General features: G+C 40.6%; 1 protein-coding gene across 1 annotated transcript in view; it reads right to left on the reverse strand.

Annotated features, from left to right (window-relative positions):
* The window catches only part of LOC128695252 (dual specificity calcium/calmodulin-dependent 3',5'-cyclic nucleotide phosphodiesterase 1A), a 316,026-nt gene that overhangs the window by 82,896 nt on the left and 208,130 nt on the right, over window positions 1-25,000 (reverse strand). Inside the window, exons 3-6 of the mRNA XM_070095419.1 lie at window positions 15,387-15,473; window positions 13,732-13,900; window positions 10,452-10,565; window positions 5,866-5,967 (exon numbers count right to left, since the gene is read on the reverse strand). Coding sequence (XP_069951520.1) covers window positions 5,866-5,967; window positions 10,452-10,565; window positions 13,732-13,900; window positions 15,387-15,473 — 472 coding nt within the window. The remainder of the gene's footprint in view (window positions 1-5,865; window positions 5,968-10,451; window positions 10,566-13,731; window positions 13,901-15,386; window positions 15,474-25,000) is intronic.

The following is a 25,000-nucleotide window of genomic DNA, read 5'->3' on the forward strand; positions in this document are numbered from 1 at the left end:
ACGATGGAAAGCAGGATGAAAGACATTGACACACACGATGCCTTCTACCTACTCACCAGGTGCCTGTCAACCCCAAAACTTACCTATTTTCTGAGATGCTCCCCAGCCTTCAGCAGTCCAAAACTCAAGGAATATGACTCTCTCCTGAAGGCCATGCTAGAGAGTGTATTGAATCTTTCCCTTGACGATGGACAGTGGTTGCAAGCCTCACTTCCGGTCAGGCTTGGAGGGCTAGGAGTACGCAGATCCTCCCAGATTGCTCTACCAGCTTTCCTATCCTCTTCCATTGCATCAAACGAGTTGATAAGACAAATTCTTCCTGACACCCTCAGTGACTCAGCAGGAATAGAAGACCCTAGCTATGTCAGTGCCATCACCGAATGGGAGACTCTTGCTGCTCCAGCACCAAACCCTAGTGCAGCACTGGCTCACAAACAGTCAAGCTGGGATAGCCCAATTGCTGAAAAGGTGCTTGCCAACATGCTCAGGGCTGCAACATCAGATAGGGAGATTGCCCGTCTCCAGGCTGTGAGTGCACCTCACTCCGGGGACTTCCTCCAAACAGTTCCCATATCGGCAATGGGAACGCGACTCGACCCTAAGACCCTCTGTATTGCAGTGGCTCTGCGCCTTGCTGCCCCAATTCACACAGAATATATGTGTATTTGCGGCGAAGTGCAAGCAGACCAATACGGTCTACATGGTCTTAACTGTTCCAAAACCAAGGGCTGGCATGCAAGACACAATGAAGTCAAAGACATCATTAAGAGAACCCTTGCTACAGCTGGATGCCCTGCCGAGAGGGAGCCACGATCACTTGCAGCAAACAATACCCACAACCCAGCAAACCGCCCCGACGGGATCACCATCTATCCTTGGAAGAATGGCAAGCTCTTAGCATGGGACTATACCTGTGTGTCAACACTGGCTGACACCTATATCCATCACAGTGTGGGGCGACAGGGAGGAGCTGCTGACCACAGGGAGGAGTACAAGATCAGCAAGTACAGGGACATTAGCCAACAGTATCAATTTGTCCCAGTGGGATCAGAGACCTTGGGATCATGGGGAAAAAATGCCACACGTTTCCTTAAAGAATTGGGGTCCAGACTCATCGACACCACCAGGGACCCAAGGGCAGCCACTTTCATGTTCCAGCGCCTCAGCGTCGCCATCCAGAGGGGAAATGCTTGCTGCATACTTGGCTCACGTCCAGCCTCGGAGGAGCTGGAGGAAATTCATCATCTTTGATACATTGTGCCATTGTATTCATGTTTATGTTTTTTTCTGTAAATGTATTTTGTTTATTAATAAATGTTCACATAGAATATAAAATATATAGGGGGTGGTAGGAGAAGAAAATATTCAAACAGCTCCGGGGAGAACCTTGAGTTTTCTTTGAGGTACGTTTATTGTCTTCTCTGAGGATGAGGGTCCCCATTCCAGCCATAGAGGTGGTACTTCCCTATATTTTTTTTCTATATATATATATATATATATGTATATATATATATATATATATATATATATATATATATATATATATATTTATTTTTTTTATTATCACACCGGCCGATTCCCACCAAGGCAGGGTGGCCCGAAAAAGAAAAACTTTCACCATCATTCACTCCATCACTGTCTTGCCAGAAGGGTGCTTTACACTACAGTTTTTAAACTGCAACATTAACACCCCTCCTTCAGAGTGCAGGCACTGTACTTCCCATCTCCAGGACTCAAGTCCGGCCTGCCGGTTTCCCTGAATCCCTTCATAAATGTTACTTTGCTCACACTCCAACAGCACGTCAAGTATTAAAAACCATTTGTCTCCATTCACTCCTATCAAACACGCTCAAGCATGCCTGCTGGAAGTCCAAGCCCCTCGCACACAAAACCTCCTTTACCCCCTCCCTCCAACCCTTCCTAGGCCGACCCCTACCCCGCCTTCCTTCCACTACAGACTGATACACTCTTGAAGTCATTCTGTTTCGCTCCATTCTCTCTACATGTCCGAACCACCTCAACAACCCTTCCTCAGCCCTCTGGACAACAGTTTTGGTAATCCCGCACCTCCTCCTAACTTCCAAACTACGAATTCTCTGCATTATATTCACACCACACATTGCCCTCAGACATGACATCTCCACTGCCTCCAGCCTTCTCCTCGCTGCAACATTCATCACCCACGCTTCACACCCATATAAGAGCGTTGGTAAAACTATACTCTCATACATTCCCCTCTTTGCCTCCAAGGACAAAGTTCTTTGTCTCCACAGACTCCTAAGTGCACCACTCACTCTTTTTCCCTCATCAATTCTATGATTCACCTCATCTTTCATAGACCCATCCGCTGACACGTCCACTCCCAAATATCTGAATACGTTCACCTCCTCCATACTCTCTCCCTCCAATCTGATATTCAATCTTTCATCACCTAATCTTTTTGTTATCCTCATAACCTTACTCTTTCCTGTATTCACCTTTAATTTTCTTCTTTTGCACACCCTACCAAATTCATCCACCAATCTCTGCAACTTCTCTTCAGAATCTCCCAAGAGCACAGTGTCATCAGCAAAGAGCAGCTGTGACAACTCCCACTTTGTGTGTGATTCTTTATCTTTTAACTCCACGCCTCTTGCCAAGACCCTCGCATTTACTTCTCTTACAACCCCATCTATAAATATATTAAACAACCACGGTGACATCACACATCCTTGTCTAAGGCCTACTTTTACTGGGAAAAAATTTCCCTCTTTCCTACATACTCTAACTTGAGCCTCACTATCCTCGTAAAAACTCTTCACTGCTTTCAGTAACCTACCTCCTACACCATACACTTGCAACATCTGCCACATTGCCCCCCTATCCACCCTGTCATACGCCTTTTCCAAATCCATAAATGCCACAAAGACCTCTTTAGCCTTATCTAAATACTGTTCACTTATATGTTTCACTGTAAACACCTGGTCCACACACCCCCTACCTTTCCTAAAGCCTCCTTGTTCATCTGCTATCCTATTCTCCGTCTTACTCTTAATTCTTTCAATTATAACTCTACCATACACTTTACCAGGTACACTCAACAGACTTATCCCCCTATAATTTTTGCACTCTCTTTTATCCCCTTTGCCTTTATACAAAGGAACTATGCATGCTCTCTGCCAATCCCTAGGTACCTTACCCTCTTCCATACATTTATTAAACAATTGCACCAACCACTCCAAAACTATATCCCCACCTGCTTTTAACATTTCTATCTTTATCCCATCAATCCCGGCTGCCTTACCCCCTTTCATTTTACCTACTGCCTCACGAACTTCCCCCACACTCACAACTGGCTCTTCCTCACTCCTACAAGATGTTATTCCTCCTTGCCCTATACACGAAATCACAGCTTCCCTATCTTCATCAACATTTAACAATTCCTCAAAATATTCCTTCCATCTTCCCAATACCTCTAACTCTCCATTTAATAACTCTCCTCTCCTATTTTTAACTGACAAATCCATTTGTTCTCTAGGCTTTCTTAACTTGTTAATCTCACTCCAAAACTTTTTCTTATTTTCAACAAAATTTGTTGATAACATCTCACCCACTCTCTCATTTGCTCTCTTTTTACATTGCTTCACCACTCTCTTAACCTCTCTCTTTTTCTCCATATACTCTTCCCTCCTTGCATCACTTCTACTTTGTAAAAACTTCTCATATGCTAACTTTTTCTCCCTTACTACTCTCTTTACATCATCATTCCACCAATCGCTCCTCTTCCCTCCTGCACCCACTTTCCTGTAACCACAAACTTCTGCTGAACACTCTAACACTACATTTTTAAACCTACCCCATACCTCTTCGACCCCATTGCCTATGCTCTCATTAGCCCATCTATCCTCCAATAGCTGTTTATATCTTACCCTAACTGCCTCCTCTTTTAGTTTATAAACCTTCACCTCTCTCTTCCCTGATGCTTCTATTCTCCTTGTATCCCATCTACCTTTTACTCTCAGTGTAGCTACAACTAGAAAGTGATCTGATATATCTGTGGCCCCTCTATAAACATGTACATCCTGAAGTCTACTCAACAGTCTTTTATCTACCAATACATAATCCAACAAACTACTGTCATTTCGCCCTACATCATATCGTGTATACTTATTTATCCTCTTTTTCTTAAAATATGTATTACCTATAACTAAACCCCTTTCTATACAAAGTTCAATCAAAGGGCTCCCATTATCATTTACACCTGGCACCCCAAACTTACCTACCACACCCTCTCTAAAAGTTTCTCCTACTTTAGCATTCAAGTCCCCTACCACAATTATATATTATATATTATATATATATATTATATATTATATATATATATATATATTATATATTATATATATATATATATATTATATATTATATATATATATTATATATATATTATATATATATATATATTATATATAATATATATATATTATATATATATTATATATTATATATTATATATATATATATACATATATATACACATATATATATATATATATATATATATATATATATATATATATATATATATATATATATATATATATATATATATATATATATATATATATATATGTATGTCTTGCCGAATATGGTAAGCAAATGTTTCTGTATTCAATAATTTCCGAAAAATCATTCTGAACCTAACGGAAAATATGTATTTCATTGTGTTTGTTTATTATTAAATTACTGTAAACTTATGTAAAATATATTTTAGTTGGATTAGGCTAAATAAAATTGCGCTTGTTATAATAAGGTTAGGGACGTTTTCTAAGATTCTTTTGGTACAAAATTTTTGTTTTTTACATTAATATAAATAAAAAAATATATCTTTGAACGTATAAGAGAAAATTTTAGAAATAACTTCTTGCTAATTGACCAATTTTTACCTGTTCGGTACGACATTTTATATATATATATATATATATATATATATATATATATATATATATATATATATATATATATATATATATATATATATATATATATATATATATAATATTGCTTCCCTCAGATAAATATAATTATTTATTTTTAATATTAAGAGAACGTTCAGAAACTTATGCGTTAACTCGATAAATTGATTGTAAATGTATGCGCAAGTCTTAATAACTCAAGGGCAACATTATCACTAAAAGCTAATGATTTAAGATTACAGTGTCACTTGATGTTCCCAGTATTAGTTGAATTACTATATCTAGTCAAGGGTGAATAAAACAATTATAAAACACAGTGTAAATAAAACGAGCACGGTTATTACACGTATACATACAAAAGAAACTTCGGTCTAATAACCGAAAAAAATTAGTATTTCCAATCACTTGTCAATTAGCGTATTAGCGAGAGGAAAGTTCACTTTAAGAGTTACTAATTAATGCTGGAAAACAATTTATGACGTCAGAATATACAGATTGAAAAGGAGAGTGGATGATTTTCATACGAGTCAAACAAACAAGAAATTAAACACTACAAATAAACTTCTGGAGACAAGTATCATTAGTAACAGCATCAAGGTAGAGCAGATAATGATGCTCACTTGTAACCCTGTACAGGTGAAAACAAACCAGCACGTTAATTGTCCCAGAGACAGGTAAGATCAAAACAATGAGGGGGAGGGGGGAGGAGGACGAGGAGGATTGAGGGTAGGTGGTAGTTGCGAGGGAGGGGGATGTTGGGAGAGAAAGATGGGAGGGGAAGTAGATTAATGATTCAGCTTAGAAACATAAATACGATTAAAAATATTTCAGTGCTTGAAACTACAGCTGGAACAAGGAAATAAAAAGGAAAAGAAAACCTTAAGAGAGGGAAACTGGTAATTTCGGTAACCTGGAAGCCGCGCCTGGACCGCTGGGGGAACGTCGGCCCTTGGTGGTAGGGGGTTCAAGACTGATGGTTATTGCTCGGTCCTGTGGCGGAGGCACGCACCTGCTGGAGAAACGGGAGCCAGGGAGAGGTGAGGGAGAGGTGGTGTGCAGGAGGAACAGGAGGGGGGGGGAGGCAGTGAAGGAGGGAAACAGGAGAGAGATTAAAAAGAGAGAGAAATAAACAGTGAGAGAAAGATTGGGAAAAAAACGAAGGCTTAATTAAAAAAAAAAGCATAGGAAGCAGAATATAAATATATAACAGAATGTTCATTAAGGTGGTGAAGTAAAGTGCCAACCATAAACAGTAGAAAAAATTAGGCAACGGGAGGATACGGGTTAGGAAGAAGAAAAGAAAGAGAATGAATCAGAGTATTAGAGTCAGAATCTGCAAGAACATGGCGAAAATTGTGTGGCAGAGAATCATAATATGGAAGCTAGATAGCACAAAGCCAAATACACCAGATACATATTGTCCAACTCGAGATGATGCAAGAGGATGTGTCAGGCGGTGCACGCGGAGGACCGTGCATAAGAAATTAGTTCCATCTCAGCACTGGTGCAGTGTGCAGCAAAGAAAGAGGGGAAAAGTTCAAGCGAAGTAACTGGCAAGATTCATGAAAAAAAGGTTACTAAAACTTTCTACTGAAATTTAAGGGATGCTTTGAAAGTGTCAAGAATTTTATGAAAAAACAGGTGGGGCGCTTTGGGAGGGATTTGCTTTTTCTTTAGGTAAAAAAAAAAAAACACTTTATTCTACGTCTTTATTAAGTAGCAAAGAGAAAGGACGGTGTACCTCGATCTGTGCTCCTCCCGGGAGACAGAGTGAGACATCTACAGGTAACTTAGACAAATATACGTTTACTGAGGAAGTTTGAGAGACGTGCAGAAGGAGCATACACTACTTTAGAGACCGACTTACCAGCACACTAACTCACTGCTTCAACTGCAGTGCTCAAAAAAGGCCTTAAGGGTAGTAAACGTGGGTCAAAAAAACATCCTACTCAAAATACCATTGAGAATTTGGCCAAACTTTGAGTCATTGTTGAAAAAAATAGGAAACTGAGTGGTTCGCCCTAACCAAACCAACAAACTATCCAAAAAATAGGTAAAAAAAATAGAAATAGGTACTGCGTAGCCTATTTATATAATACATTTATAAGTAATGGAAACAATAAATTTGAAAGAGAAAAGTACACTAAAGTCATTTTATGTATATATATTTTCCAAAGCATATTCATAAATACTTATATTCATAGATATGTAAGTTTAGTATTTAAATTCACTAACCAGCCAGAAAATGTTACCAATAAGTAAATAGAATTTACTGATTTTTCCTACTTGTAAAGTAACTATCTAGCTACTATGGTATGATTGCTGCCATTCACTGGTTCCCAGTAATAAACTTCACTTGATGGCGCTCTCTCTCTCTCTCTCTCTCTCTCTCTCTCTCTCTCTCTCTCTCTCTCTCTCTCTCTCTCTCTCTCTCTCTCTCTCTCTCTCTCTCTCTCTCTCTCTCTTTAGTGGTTCTCTTTGAGGGTTGTTTCAGGTTGCCCAGGAGGGTCTTAGTTCTCCCTCTCTCCTTACGATCCCAAGTTTCTCGTACCATTAGCTTATCTTTGCTTTTTTCTCTCCCCATTGCCCTTTACAATAGATAAATTGCTGTTGTTTTATTTTCTTCGCGCTCCTTCGCTGGCCTCTATTTGGTTTGCTGGAACATGTATACCACTGCTACTGTAACCCTTGTCCGGACATTACAGTACTTGCCTTGTAATCCTTGATATCCGTGTCAAAGTTTCTCAAGTCTTCAGTTCTCTAGTGATTTCTGATCATCAGGGATACTCATCCTAATTTTTGATCATCAGGGATACTCATCCTAATTTTTGATCATCAGGGATACTCATCCTAATTTTTGATCATCAGGGATACTCATCCTAATTTTTTATCATCAGGGATACTCATCCTAATTTTTCATCATCAGGGATACTCATCCTAATTTTTGATCATCAGGGATACTCATCCTAATTTTTGATCATCAGGGATACTCATCCTAATTTCTGATCATCAAGGATACTCATCCTGTGCTGCTCATTTCTTTTCTTATTATTTTTCATATCACCAGGAATATTATTTTTGTGATTCTTGTCTTCAAAATTTGTGTGTGTGTGTGTGTGTGTGTGTGAGAGAGAGAGAGAGAGAGAGAGAGAGAGAGAGAGAGGTAATTACCTATTTGGATTTGTAACATTGGCCTTAGCTCTTAAGCCTGCCTTTTAACTTTTGATGGACTGTCATTAATTAGCTACAACCTGCGTTGTATCAGCTTTTACGGTGCCTTTGTTTAGCTCCTTTACTTATTTTGATACCTTTGTATTGATGAAATATTTCATATCTGAGCGGCTGGGCTGGATGTTCAGTTTACATTTGTATCACTTTTTCTATGCTTCCCTCCCTGGTAATATGACTGTCATTCTTTACATGTTTAACAGTGAATGAAGGTGTTTAACAGTGAATAAGTGTTCACCTTTCTTCTGTGTCCTGGCGTCAAGGTCTCTCGCTTACTCAGAAACCTATCTCTGTTTAAAGTACTTCTGCTCCAGGTATTTTGTAAGGTATTGTGGCGTACGCCGAGTATGTTACATTTTATTCGACGTTCGTCACACAACCATTTAGCATGGCCTTTCGACCAGTGAACTGGCAATTCAGAGTGTAGCAGTTCTAGGGGCCCCACTACTGCGCTTATTGTCCAGTTCAACCCGCCAGTCATGTGGAAGCCGGCTACTTCAGCCAAGGTGATGTCACTTCAGCTTACCTGACTGAGTGGCAGACTTCTGCATACACTGGTCGTGACCACTCCTGCTTTGAGTGGCTCTGAATTGTACCATTTCAGTCTGACTTTTTCTCTAATTATTAATATTGTACATAGTGTATGTATTGATGATGGGATACAAGGTTAAAGAAATCTACTCATGCTGTTTTGCCTTGCCCTTGATCTGCTTACCGAGTGTTTGTTGACTTAATTACGACCTGGTACTGCACGTCTTTAGACTACCAACTGTGTTCGTAATAGCTGTTATTATCCTTTCTCTGTTCCAGTCTTTAAGTGACATGTAAATTTCATTCTGTATTTATTTTTTTTCTTTTAAAAGGTATCAGCTTAATGGCAAATCTCTGTACTTTCTCTAGCGTCTTACATATATATAATTTACCAGCTGAGAGCTCCATACTGGAGCAGGATACTCGGTGATCGGTCTTATATGTGTAATCAATAGTGTTTTGAAAGTTTTTTGGTTCGGATTTGTTTAGACCTTACTTCCCTTTGCTAGTCTGGTGTACACTGCTAATGTTATTCTGCTTTCGTGAGAGCTGGAAGACATTGTCTTTCGTTTCGTTATTCCGAGTTGTTCACCTAGAAATTAGTGCAAAATTTAAAGGCAAGATTTAAAACTGCTACCAAACCTCATCTCATTTTAAAGCTCATCTGTATATAATGTTTCATTCTACTTTTTCTGCCCCGGAGCGCTGCATAACCCTTGTCGGTTTAGCTCTGTATTTGATTATAATAATTCCTACTACCCCAGGGTGCGACACACGACAGTCGACTAACACCCAGGTACCAATTTACTATTAGGTGAACAGGGACAACAGATGTTAGATTTGCACTTTGCTTCGACTTTCACGCAAATGAACCTGGATCCTTCGCTCTTAACCCGGTTGTGAGAGCCACCTAATTCTTTACCTTTGCTGAGGATAATGTCCAGTAAATACTATTTGTATTTTTTTTGTAATCAGTTTAATCCATTCCATACTTTTCTGCAGCAATCCTTTGTATTTCCTTCGTATCTTCTGATCTAGTAGGCCAACGATTTATGGCAGCATCAGTTCAAGACCTGGGAACGAGCCTTGGGAACACCATGGGTGATGCTTACCCACTCGTTTTTTTATATTTTTTTCATAATCTATTGGTCATAATCATAACTATATTTTTTAAATGGATGGACCTTTAAGCCAGTGGAAGGTATCGGTCAGATGACCAGGAAACACTTGCACTGTTTCCTGATGAATCTTGCCTAATCTAACCTAACTGCTCGTTTCTTCCTTGCTTTATTTCCATCAGTCTCTCTTAGACTAGTGAGGCAGGATTTTATTCATTCCTCAACCATTGCTGATGTATTATGTCAGTTTTCTCAAAATCCTCCACTCTTTTCATTATCGATTTCTAATAACTATCTATGCGATGCTAGTCAGGGAACCTGGACTATTACTAATGCCTTCTGGTCGCCAGTATTGAATACTGGAATATGGTTAGCTAAACCTGGAATGATTCTGTGAACGTAACTACATTAAACTGTAGATAAATTCTCAGAGACTCTATAGACGTTACTCGTAACATTTACCTGGAGATTTAGAGAATATTAACATTTAAATGAAGTGGCATAGAAAACGGTGCTCTATAAAAAGATGCTGGAGATGTTGGTAAAGAGAAGGAGAGAGAGAGGGAAGGAAAGTGGGAGATAGACAGAGGGAGAGAAGCATCGGGAATGGCATACGCACTTGGCCTCGTCCACGTAGATGGAATCGAGGACGTCGGCAGCGTACTGCAAGTTCTGCTGGAGTACCGAGGCCGCCACTTCCCCCTCCTGTAGGTGGCGCAGCAGGCTCCGTAATCTGTAACACAATACATGATCATTATAACAAAACGGACAGGTAGATGAGCAAGACACAACAGTTGGGTATCATTATGGTCGTAACGTTTAGTCTGCTCAGCAGGCGTCTGCTACTGGAGCTGGATACTCGGGTATAGGTCTTCATAAGTAATTAATAGTATTTTGAAGGATTTTTTGTTCAGATTTATATAGACCTTATTTGCCTCTGCTAGTCTGGTGAATATCGCTAATGCTATTCTGTCTGTGAGTGCCGCATATATATTTGACTGAAGAAGCGTGCAGAGCAGGCTAAACGTTTCATCCATTAAGATACCCAGTTGTAGCACGTTTCTCTCACTCATATAGAACAGCTGAAGCTACCTAACATCTCCAGCTGCTTCATACGTTGGCACATCAGAGATCCCTTACACAAACAAAATGTGAGACAGTCCCCTCCACTCACAGGAGAATTCTACTTTGAACTGACAATTTACATAAGATAATGAGATTTACTGTTTCGTAATCGTCTCATAGAGTGCAAACCGTGCTACGTTAACAAAGGAATATACCTCGAGAGGTTTACGTACGTCTGAGTGGCAGTCAATAGGCTTTGAACCTACTGCGCCGCATATGAAATATATGCAGTATATTCAATGGATATGAAGGTTTGTATATATATATATAGAGAGAGATATTGTGACGTGCACCGAGTGTATCAGTGCATTTCTTCTATAATCGTCCAAAAGGCCATTGGCTATTGTCATCAAAGGCATTGGGAGCCCACGCCTATACCGAGGATAAACCACCAGTAATTAACATCAACCGATCAGGTGAGGAGTTGAACTCCATACTAATTGACTTTATACTTACACCCGGGTCTGGTGGTCAGTCCCTCACTAGCTCTGGGTGATTATACCATATTCTGGATTCTGGCTGAGTATACATTATAAGTCAATGCCTCATTTCCAGAGGTACATATACATTTACATAGTTACATATATATTTACATAGGTATACATACATTTACGTAGGTATACATACATATGTACACATACATTTACAGAGATCCACATACATGTACAGACGTGCACATACATTTACATAGTCACTCGTGCATCTCATACACTGACAGAACTATGCATACAATTATAAAAGTACACACATTTACATGCATTCATTTACATAGGGCACAAACATTTATGAAGGCAGCATTAATTTAGTCACATATATTTACATATGTACACATACATTTACAGATGTGCACATACACTGACATTGACATAGGTACACACATTTACAGAGACACACATACATTTACAGAGGTCTACCTACCTGAAGTCTACTTGGAGGGTATTCCGGGGATCAACGCCCCCGCGGCCCGGTCGACGACCAGGCCTCCGGATGGATCAGGGCCTGATCAACTAGGCAGTTACTGCTGGCCGCATGTAGTCTAACGTGCGAACAACAACTCGGCTGATCCGCCACTGACTTTAGGTATCTGTCCAGCTCCCTATTGAAGACAATCAAGGGTCTATTGGTAATTCCCCTTATGGCTGGTGGGAGGCTGTTGAACAGTCTTGAGCCCCGGACACTTATTGTATTTTCTCTTAGTGTACTAATGGTGCCCCTGCTTTTCATTGGGAGTATGTTGCATCGCCTGCCAAGTCTTTTGCTTTCGTAGGGAGTGATTTCTGTGTGCAGATTAGGGACCAGTCCCTCCAGGATCATTCAAGTGTAGATTATGATGTATCTCTCTTGCCTGCGCTTCAATGAGTACAAGTCATGTGCTTCCAAGCGTTCCCAGTAGTTATGGTGTTTGATGGAACTGATATGTGCAGTAAAGGTTCTCTATACATTCACTAGATCTGCAATTTCACCTGCCTTGAATGGTGATGTTAATGTACATAAGTATTCCAGCCTAGAGAGAACAAGTGATTTAAAAAGGATCATCATTGGCTTGGCAACTCTTGTCTTAAATGTTCTCATTATCCATCCTATTATTTTTCCTCGCAGATGTGATAGTGACATTGTTGTGATCCTTGAAGGTGAGATCCTCTGAGATTACCACTCCCAGGTCATTCACATTACTTTTCCGCTATATAGTGTGATTAAAATTTGTAGTATACTCAGTTCTAGCTATTATTTCCTCCAGTTTTCCATAACGGAGAAGTTGGAATATGTCTTCATTGAACATCATATTGTTCTCCGTTGCCCATTGGAAAACTTGGTTTATATCTTCTTGGAGCTTTGCCGTGTCCTCAATGGATGACACTCTCATGCAGATCCTAGTATCGTCTGCAAAGGATGATACGGTGCAATCTTTAGCACACTTTTTGTGCTATTACACCACGATCGCAATTGTCGAAGGCTTTTGCAAAATCTGTGTATACAACATCTCCATTTTGTTTGTTTTCCAGTGAATCCAAGACCATATCATAGTGGTCCAGTAGTTGCGAGAGGCAGGAACGACCTGCTCTGAACCTATGTTGCTCTCGATTGTGCAGTTGTTGGGAATCCAAGTGGTTTGCAATTCTACTTCTTAGAACTCTTTCAAAGATTTTTATGATGTGGTACGTTAGAGCAATTTGTCTATAGTTCTTAGCTATTGCTTTGCTGCCACCTTTATGAAGTGGGGCTATATATCCGTTGTTTTTAGTGACTGTGGAATCTCACCTGTGTCGGAGGTGCATAAACATTTGCAAAAGCCCACATATATTTACAAAGGCATGAACACATTTAGAGAGAAACATATTTGCAGAGGTGCACATTTACAGATGTGCACAAACATTTAGAGAGTTATACATTTACAGATGTACACATTTACATATGTACACATATATTTACAGATGTGCACATACATTTACATATGTACATTACACTGACAAATGTATACATACATTTGCATAGTAACACCTACGTCTGCAGAGGTACACATATGTTTACAGAGGAACACCTACCTCTACAGAGGTACACATACATTGACAGATGTGCACATACATTTACAAATGTGCACAAACGTTTGCAGAGGCTCACATACGTCTTCAGAGGCTCACATACGTTTACAGAAATGCGCATACGTTTACAAAGGTGTACATACATTTACAGAAGTAGATTTAAAGGAACACGCAAACATTTACTCAGTAGATAAAGAACTTCAAGCACTGATTTTTAAGGACGGAGTGACACACCTGAGAGCGGCCTTCTCGCACGACTCCGGAGTATCGACGGCAGGGAGAGCGTCGTGGTGGAGGTCGATAGCGTCGAGCGTGTCGTTGTCGGCCTGCGAGGAGAGTCGACCCGTCCTGCCCGCATGGCTCCGGCTATTGGACCGACGCAGGATGGTGAGAGAGCCTTGTTCTGTGGGAGAGTTATGACCACACTCGTGAGAGAGAGAGAGAGAGAGAGAGAGAGAGAGAGAGAGAGAGAGAGTGAGAGAGAGAGAGAGAGAGAGAGAGCGCGAGCAAAGTCATAGATAGAATAAATAGCTATTAATACCATGAAAATAAAATTTGAGTGTGAGCCCTTGCAATATACCCCAGGACACAAATTAATCAAACACACTCTCTTTTATCTTAAACAAAATACAAACTACGCATGTACAATTAGGAAGTGTCTCAACCGTAGTCTACAGAGGCTAGACCTCTTCAAGAGAAGCTCCTTGAAGCGGTGAGAGGCTTTTGGTCTGAGGAATTGGACCTCTCGGCTTTCTTCCTTCCACCGAATCTAATTACCCCCATTCCTCCCTTTCCTGCCCCATCCTTCCCATCCCTCCTCTCCCATTCCTCCTCCATTCCCCATCCCTTTCCTCTCCATCCTTTCCTGCTTTCAGTCTTTGGGGGTCTTCCCCTCTGAGCTTCTATCACCTAGGCTGGGGAAAGGGTGTCGTTGTCCGTCCCATTCCGTGTAGGTCCTTGGTGATGGTGTAGTTTGCCGTGGAATCTGGATTATCTGGCAATGCCCTGACCTCCCCCTCCCCTCAGTAATCTGGGGATGTCCTGGCCTTCACCCCCCTCAGTAATCTGGGGATGTCCTGACCTTCCCCCCCCCCTCGGTACATGTCTTACTGGGCATCGTTTCACTCACGAGTAAGCGAAACGATATTCAAGTAAAACCTTGCTCTGCTATAACTATCTCTGAACAGCCATACTCTCGGTATACCAACACTTACTAGAATTAATACATTAAACTCGCATACACGTGGATGCCTTTCTTAACGATTACGTGGCTTATAGTTAATTTTAAGGGTATATATGTTATGAGTTGTATATACCCTGACCTTTTCCCTATTTTAGAGGGTAACATGTGACTGATCTCATGCTTGGTGCACTGAAAAGTCTAATTTAGGTAAACTCAGCGGAGGGTATATACGCAGTGAAGTGGATATACATTGAGCATTTCCGTATTTTAGAGGAGAAATCTTTTCCCTAGGGAAGTATAATTCTCGACTTGGGATAAGGTGGTGCCCAAATGCTCGTAGATACGAATAATTGACTCACTTCCAAAAATTAAAAAAAAAAAAAAAAAGTTTGAAAGTTACGGAGAAAGTCACAGGTGTAAAAAAAACAATATATATAAAAGGTCAGTCTATAATATACTAGAAGCACCCAGATACTTTTATTATTTTGGTGACGGTACGCCATAGGTTTAACGAGAGGATTCCACTGTATCAAAGTGTCATCCACTGTATCATGTAGATATTGAGAGTTCGAACTCACTACAGTTCAGGTTCTAACTCGCTACGGTTCAGGTTCTAACTACAATTCAGATTCCACCTCACTACAGTTCAAGTTCCAACTCACTACAAATCAGGCTCTAACTCATTACAGTTCAGATTCCAACTCACTAGATAGTTGTCCATTCTTGTTTGAAGGTGGAGGTGGTGGAGCCGCTTCATCTTGTGTCTCCTTCTTCGTCTCCGGCGGGCTGGCCACTGTCAGGAAGATACAAAAGAAATACTTAGCTTTCTGAGTTTTAATGCAGAATTTTGCTAATAATTCCTTGCACTCTGAATCATGATGTTGGTTCTAGTTGTTTGATTTTAAAGTCTGTCGACTGAACGAGGGATTTTTAATGCTGGATTTCGTTTATACTCGAAGAAGAGTACTTGACTATCTAAAATAGTAAAGTCTCAGTGTGGATTTACTGAAACATGGAGACCTTTCTGTTTAAATAAAGTCTGAGTGAGTATATGCACTGGAAGATGGACATCTTTTAGTTTATATACTAAGATGTACACTTTTCACTGTATACACATTTAGAGACGCACACAAAGTATGCAATAAGTTCACAGGAGACAGGTACCTTTACCTCTGATATACCTTTGAAGAGTTTCGAGAGTTTCACTACTCTCGGAGCCCGTCCATGGGCCAGGCTTATATATATATATATATATATATATATATATATATATATATATATATATATATATATATATATATATATATATATATACATATATACATATATATATATTATACGCTGGTAGTGTTTTCTTTGTCAGGAGAATCAGAAACAAACATTTCTCTCGTGGCTTGTTTTAGTCACATGACCAATTGAACTTTTAGAGATACATCGAGACCTTCCACTGGCTTACTGATCCCCCTCCCAGTCAAAAATAAATTACTCAGAATGTAGAAATATATACGAATATATAAAAATGATCTGCAGAGTCCTGGCACTGCGTTACATTGAGGTTAACTCAGAAATTATTTCATTTTGTATTTATGAATTACAGTTCGTTTGTAATTATTATTATTATTGCATTCATGGGAAAGTGCTAAGCCCTTAAGGTTGGGAAAGTGTGAGGTAATCAGGTTTGATTCGAGGAAGGAGATGGGTATCTCTAATTAAGATCAAGAACACTTCAGCCGCATACAGGTAGCCCCAATGATGGGTCAGTTCAGGACTAGTGTTGAGTGAGAGAGAGAGAGAGAGAGAGAGAGAGAGACAGACAGACAGACAGACAGACAGACAGACAGACAGACAAACATACAGACAGGCAAACATACAGACAGGCAAACAGAAGCACTCTACCTAATGGCAAGCCAGTCAGTGGCGTCCTCTTGTGTCACCACAGTGACTTACCTCATGTTTACACACGCCGTGGGACGGGAGGGGACTGGAAACTCGGGTGTAAAAGGGAAACAGAAGGAAGAGGGAGCCAAGGAGACGGAACAAGGTCTAGTGGAAAGGGCAGAGGCCAAAGAAAGTGGGCAGGAGGCCAATGTCATGCAACGGGCCTAGAAAATCTTGCTATGCAGAGAATATACACGCACTCCCATTAAATTAAATATTTATGAAGGTTCATTTCTATATTTATTACTACAAATAAAAATGTACTGCAGCCATTGGAAGTAAATTTTTTTTATGTAAGAATTTTACAAAATTTTACATGAGAATCTTGTCACTGTTCTTGTTTAAAAAACTGTTCTGATAACACTTCCCATCAGTTCAAAAATAAGCTAGTAAATGCCGAACTTCACTGGCGACAAGTACTTAAGATAGACACTGTAAACAAAACACAAGAAGATTACCAAACAGGACGAAAGGAAAGAGTGAAAGATCTGGGTATAATAATGTCAGCTGACCTTTCTCTCTAAGAACACAATAAGGTCAACGCCACGATGACCAGGAAAATGACTTGGTGAATAATGAGGACTTTCAGAAACCTGGTTTTCTTGCTCTCCAGTTTTCATATACAGTATATATGTCAAAAATGTGAGGTGGGTGGCAGTTGGATTCCCTGAGGCATTTACACTTGTGTACGGCTAAGTTGATTGGGTTCACCTGGAAAGGGTTTCGGGGGTTAACTCCCCCGCGTGTCGGTGGTAATTTTTCTGATAAAATTTTACAAATACTGCCTGTGCTCTCTCGCCTGGAGTACTGTCCAGTGTTGACGGTTGCATTCAGAGGCAGGCGAGATAAAAGTACTGGAACAGATTTAAAGATCACAAAGATCCAGACAATTTAGCACTAAAATTATTAGGAACGTCACAAAGATGTAAGTATGTACTCGCTGGAGTGGAGGAGGTATACTTGAGGACCTCATGCAAAAATTGAAGCCTAAAAGCATTTTAATTAACTATTTATTATCTTAGAAAAGATAGAACTATCACGAGAGACATTCAGTTTATAAGTTAAATACTTTGAAGGATGTATGACTGGCATTTTGTGTATATTCTGATGAGTCTCTTATGTGTTTACACTGAGATAAAAAAGTGTATGTATACATGGAGGGATATGAATCTCAGTATAAAAAATACCACATTGAAAAATAGGAAATAAAACCTGAGTGCTTTCATGTGCTTACACACATCTTCAGAGGAAGATATATGTGTAAGCACATGAAATCGCTTCGGTTTTATTTCCCATTTTCACTAGTATTTTTTTTCGTAGCTGCAATACGCGTTTTATTGTGATTTCTTCCAAAATCTCAGTATGTATATACACTTAGAGTGTAATCTCAACAGGCCTTTATCTTGGATCAAAGAATTCCTAATTGGTGGTGAACAGGCGACATGCAGCCTTAAGACCCTCGTGTGTTGATAGGCTTTAAAATGGCCCAGTTAACCAGGCTATGACTGGGTCGAATCGCTAATATGAAATGGCGGTCCGCAGGGATTCTTCTTGAACGTGACACCAGACTTGGTCAAGACTTGGAACATAACCCGGTGTAGCGTATTGCCACCCTTACGGGTTTAGCGCTCAAACTGGTGATATTGTTAACACGGAGCCTAACCCGCCTCATCTGACGGTATTCCACACACTATAAACACTGACTGAAGTTCACTACGAGAAAGCGTGAGTAAAGCAATCACAAGAATCTATCGGCAGGTAGCATTGACACCAGACATCAATATCTTTGACAGCGTTATGAAATGTATAGTTAGTTAACACCTAAAATAACAGCAATGACACCTACCCTGAAAAGAGAGAGAGAGAGCCACTTGGAAGGTGAGGAGAGGTTGAGAGTTCATCAATGTCACTTTGACAACTGGCCTTCTCTCACTCTCCTCATACTCTCTTTCACTCTTTTCTTTCTCATAATTATCCAATCTTTTTAGTTTCATGAGTACGTTGCTTACTCTTGCTATTATTATTATTATTATTATTATTATTATTATTATTATTTTTATTATTATTGTTATTATTTTTATTATTATTGTGTGTGTATTCACCAATATGTGGTTGCAGGGGCGATTCACAGCTCCTGGGCCCGCCACTTCACTAATCGCTACTAAATCCACTCTCTCCTTACACCAAGAGCCTTGTTGTACCTCTTCTTAAAGCTGTGCGTGAATGCTGCTTCTACTATTTCACTCTCCAGATTGTTCCACTTCCTGACTAATCTAAGGCTGAAGAATACTTCCTAGTATCCCTTTGTGTATGTGAGAGAGATAGAGAAAGTTACGGATCCTTAACCTAACCTTGTCAAACCCTGTGAAAAAAAGAAAATAGAGAGAAAGAGGGAGAGAGATAGAGAAAAAGAGAGAGAGCAGGTCCGCCTCAAATTTTTTTCAGTGCTGTCAACGACAGGATAAAACAGTTGCTGACGAACTATATGGGGAAATAATTTTTATGTCGAGGAGATGAGGGAGAGAAAAGAGAAATGGAGAGGATGGGAGGGAAAAAAATATTTATGGAAGGGAGAGGTAGGGAGAGGGAAAAAATTAAGATAATAGGAAGTGAGAAAGAGGGAGATTAAAAAAAATCTGAATAGAGAGGTTAATCACCGTAGCAATATCATCTGTTTTTGATGGGAGGTTAAATTTAAGTCGATTCTGTGAATGCTGTCTTTCGCACCTCTCTCTCTCTCTCTCTCTCTCTCTCTCTCTCTCTCTCTCTCTCTCTCTCTCTCTCTCTCTCTCTCTCTCTCTCTCTCTCTCTCCCTCGCTCTTAATTCTATGTATTTCTCACTTCCTTTAATTCGTACATCTTTTCTTGATGGTCTTTCTCCCTTTCTACTCTCTCCTCTCTCTCACCCTTGCTACCTGCCTCTCTCTCTCTCTCTCTCTCTCTCTCTCTCTCTCTCTCTCTCTCTCTCTCTCTCTCTCATCTGAGTGCACTCCGCTATATGTATCCGACGCATTCAGTTTAATTTGCTCCAATCAGAGCCAGACTCAATCAGAAACTCCACTAATTAGAACCTATACCAAACAGAACCTCCACTAATCAGAATCTGAACCAACCAATCAGAGTTTGCAGAAGACAGTATGCTCAGCAATTACAACCTGCACCCATCAGAACCTGCAATAATCAAAACCTACATCACTCTGAAGCTGTACCAATTAGAAACTGCAAAAACTACATCCTGCGTCTATCCCAATCAGAACCTCTACTAGTCAGAACCTTCCCCATGAAGAACCTGCACCAGTGACAACCCTCACGAACTAGACCCTCACCAATCAGAACCCTCACCAACTACAACCTGTACCAATCAGAACCAGTCCTAAACATAACCTTCAATAATTATCAGCACCTGAACCAACCAAAACTAGAACCAATCAGAATCTTCACTAATCAGAGTCTACACCAATCAGAACTTTCATTACTCAGAGCCTACACCAATCAGAACCTGAATTAATCAGTTCCTGCATCAATCAGAAACTGCTCAAGCTTTCTGATTGAGAACTTAATTCAATCAGAACATGCATCAGTCAGACCCAGAATTTATCAGAATCTGTACCACTCAGAACCTGAATTAATCAGAATCGGTACCAGTCAGAACCGGAATTAATTAGAATCTGTACCAATCAGAAACGTGAATTAATCAGAATCTGCACCAGTCAGAACCTGAATGAAAAGCTGTACTAATCAGAACCTGAATTAATCGGAATCTGTACCAATCAGAAACTGTAGCAAGGACAGTGCCAATCAGAATGTGAAGAGACTGCCACTTCCGCCTTACTCTCTGCCTCCTTATTTTCTCTCTATTTTCTCCCTATGCGTTTCTTTCCTTTATCTTCTGTTCCTCTCCCTCCTCCTCACCCACTCCTCTTGTTGACAAACACAAGCCGACCAAGCCAATTGGCTGTGAGATTAACCAATGAGAGGCTTTATATTCAGACACTGGCAAACCCTTGTGGAGAGAGAGAAAGAGAGAGAGAGAGAGAGAGAGAGAGAGAGAGAGAGAGAGAGAGAGAGAGAGAGAGAGAGAGAGAGAGAGAGAGAGACAGACAGAGAGAGAGACAGAGAGACAGAGAGAGAGGAGAGAGAGTGAAAGATTAAAAGTAGTGAATGGGAAGCACGAAGATAATGCAGTAAGAGTTTCGTAGTGAGAAAATGAAATAAGTGAAAAGTAGAACTGACGAGAGTGAGAGAATAAGGGAAAATGAGAAGACGTAATGGAAAGATAATGAGGAAGGAATAAAAGAGAATCGGACTAGGGCAGGAGGGAATGGGAAGAGAATACACCACGGAAAGAAAACTATAAAGGAAGAAACGAACAGGGAATAAAACAAATACACGAAAGGGGAAGGGGAGAAAAAAGGATTAAAAAAAAAGTTAAACATTGTGGAAAGGTGGGAGTGCGTGTAGCTAGCACCAGCAGCCTCGTTGATCAGGCTCTCAGATGGGAACCCTGGTCTGGGACCTGTTGGACGGAACGAAGATGACCCCAGAAACCAGATTAGGGGCTTAAAATTGGATGGAGGGGGTAGGAAGACGAAAAGAATGGAAGAGATGAGAGAAGGAGGATGAAGAGGGAAGTGGAGGGGAAAGGAGAGGTAGGAGGAGGAAGAGGGGAGAAGGAGGAGTGGGAGGTGAAGAATAAGGGAAGAATTAAGGTCATGTTTAACATACTACTACGTCTCCCTTGGCTAAATAACATACACTTAGCTCCTAGCCAACAAACAGGAGTTAGTGCCTGCAGTAATAACAGTAGAAACAGTAACTGGAAGACTTGCTAGTAGCAGACGTAACGGCAGTAGCAGTAATAACATCAGTAGCAGAAGGAACATCAGAAGCAGTAATACAAACAGCAGTTGCGGCAGTGAATACAGCAACAGTTACAACACATGCAGTAACATTAGCAGCAGGAGGCATAGCAGCAGTAACAGCAGCAGCAGCAGCAACAGCAGCAGCAGTAGTAACAGCAGTATCAGTATTAACAGAAGCATCAATTTTAACAGCGGTATCAATATTAACAGCATCATCAGTATTAACAGAAGCATCAGTATTAACAGAAGCATCGGTAGTAACAGCAACATCAGTATTAACAGCAGTATCAATATTACAAGCAGTATCAGCAATAACAGCACTGTCAGGAGTAAGAACAAGAACAGCAAAAGCCACTGAGACAAGAGCGACATAAAAAAATCTTCCTACTCGCCTATTACACCACACACGGGACAGCTACACCTCTGACACTTGCCGATAGATGTCGCTACTAACCTACCTACTGTTCAATCCTTGTGGGTGAGGGGGGAGAAGATGAGTTCATTTCCCCTCCGTTGGTATCTCCAGAAACCACACCTACGATACCAGCATGAGTATCCCGTCCTTAGCTGGCTGCCTAGGTGTGTTTTACACAGCTACCGTTGGCTGGATCCACGATCGAGTCCCACTTTTGTTTGAAGGCAAAGACAGACAGAAGCACATACACCGTTTGTCTTTGCGTACACGTAAAAGTCTATTAAATACGCGACGACCCCCCCTGGTCGTGGACCGGGCCGCGGGGGCGTTGATCCCCGGAATACCCTCCAGGTAAACTCCACACACAGAGAGAAACACACATGATCTCCTCCTCCACCTTAACACAAACATACGCACACGACCTCACTTTCGCACAAACACAGCACCTCCACGCATACATACACGACTCCATTTCCTCACAGACATGCACGACCCCACCTTTAGACACACACTACCCCATCTCCACACAGAAGACCCCCACCTTCACACAAACACACACGTACGACGCCAATTCCACACAAACACCCACACGATCCCTCCACACAAACACACACATCCCACCCCCGACTTTCACACACACACACGACCCCACCTGAAACAAACACATCTCACATATCATATTTTTCTACTCTTAGCAACAACATTCATCTGTTCTGTAATTCATCCCAATAGAAACTCCTGAGTGAACTCCAGGATTGAATTTAGAAGCACAGAAGACAAACACACTCATCATCCAGCATGACATGAACATTTTACAGCATTTCTACAGCAGATAGCATGATTACCCCGCAGCGCTTTAAACAGTGCCAAGACATCATTGACATCGAGTCGAGAGAAAGCGTTAAACCCGTAAGAGTCACACAGAGCCTGAGGATATTACAGCGGAAAATCAGCCCCGCATAGATTAGATGGGCTTCTCGTGATTATAGCCAATTAAACGCATTAACCCAGTTAAGCAGCAATTTTAAACGAGTTGCGAGGCGCTAATACTCGCATCTCAAAAGGAATTTGGGAAGAAAAAACTAATTAACTAATTTGCCCTCTCTCTCTTTCTCTTTCTCCCTCTCTCTCTCTCTCTCTCTCTCTCTCTCTGAAAATGTATAAAAAATTGTTACACATTCATAAATACTTTATATATATATATATATATATATATATATATATATATATATATATATATATATATATATATATATATATATATATATATATATATATATATATATATATATATATTTCAACAAGTCGGCCGTGTGTGTTTTATTTATGTGAAAATAAACAGGCTTGAGTTAACAGACTTTTAAAAACTTTCCACCAATAACATTCATAGTTAACATGTTAAAGATTATTAACTAACTGAAGCGTCTATGAGTGCGACCAAAAATGATAATTTACGAGCAACTGCCGAGAGAGACGTAATTAATTTTCCTGCCTGGAGACAATGTCTCGTAACATTCCAACTTCGTTATTTAATTTTATTTTTTGGGGCACTCAAGACTTGATGTTTTCTTATTTTACAAGCTAAGAGCTGTTATTCTGCCTGAGCTCACTTTGTCAGTCATGAGGTGTGTTAGCCTCTCTCAGCTCACTTTGTCAGTCATGAGGCGTGTTAGCCTCTCTCAGCTCACTTTGTCAGTCATGAGGTGTGTTAGCCTCTCTCAGCTCACTTTGTCAGTCATGAGGTGTGTTAGCCTCTCTCAGCTCACTTTGTCAGTCATGAGGCGTGTTAGCCTCTCTCAGCTCACTTTGTCAGTCATGAGGCGTGTTAGCCTCTCTCAGCTCACTTTGTCAGTCATGAGGCGTGTTAGCCTCTCTCAGCTCACTTTGTCAGTCATGAGGTGTGTTAGCCTCTCTCAGCTCACTTTGTCAGTCATGAGGCGTGTTAGCCTCTCTCAGCTCACTTTGTCAGTCATGAGGCGTGTTAGCCTCTCTCAGCTCACTTTGTCAGTCATGAGGCGTGTTAGCCTCTCTCAGCTCACTTTGTCAGTCATGAGGCGTGTTAGCCTCTCTCAGCTCACTTTGTCAGTCATGAGGCGTGTTAGCCTCTCTCAGCTCACTTTGTCAGTCATGAGGCGTGTTAGCCTCTCTCAGCTCACTTCACTAGTCGAGAAATGTTACCGTAATTCAGCTCAATTTATAAGACACTTTAAAAGCCTGGATGTAACCTGAATGCGTCCCATTCCTTAGGAGCTGTTTGACTCTAATAATAATAATAATAATAACAATAATAATAATAATAATAAAAACGATAGTGATCGCCTGAACCCATCTCACTCACTGCCGGAAGTTGAAGCAATTATCGGGGAAGTTCTTACTCAAGTTACTAAGAGAGTTAGGTGCTAAACTCGTTAGGGAAACCATGATTCCCTGAGCAATTTTCTTACTCCACCGCACCAATGTTGCCATTCAGAGAGGTAACGCCTTCTGGGTAAAGTTACTGGAATGTTTCTGTGTGTGTGTGTGTGTGTGTGTGTGTGTGTGTGTGTGTGTGTGTGTGTGTGTGTGTGTGTGTGTGTTACAGATAAACGTGTAATAAACAATTGTCGATGATAGGTAAGAACCCACATACAAACTGAGACTCGGAAGATGAACTTAGTCTACATGAATAAAAAAAGAATTAATAAATACTTGTCATTGCTCAGTAATTACCCACATGGAGGCAGAAACGAAGGTGAATTTGTCTGTGTAATTTGACCCTCTGCTGGAGTCCTCTTCAGCAGATGCAAAAAGTTAAGAGATCATATATATAAAGGAAGGTTGCGCCCCTCAGCAGTGCAGCTGAGTATGCAACATCAGGTCAGCGAGTGGGAAGACAGGTCAGGGAGCAAGTGGGTGTGATATGTCAGGTCTTGAAGCAGGTAACTAGAACCTAACTTATAATTTGGGCACGTAAGAAGGGTGTTTGGGTGTACCTGAGGTATTGAAGCCAATTCTCGGATTGCTTTGGATAAAGGTTGGTCAAGTGGGTGGGTGAGTGAGAAGGGTTGGCTTAGAAAAAGACCTGCCTTGTATGGACCAGTAGGCCTACCACAGTATACCTCCTTT

Source organism: Cherax quadricarinatus, chromosome 50, assembly GCF_038502225.1.
Source record: "Cherax quadricarinatus isolate ZL_2023a chromosome 50, ASM3850222v1, whole genome shotgun sequence".
Taxonomy (NCBI): domain Eukaryota; kingdom Metazoa; phylum Arthropoda; class Malacostraca; order Decapoda; family Parastacidae; genus Cherax; species Cherax quadricarinatus.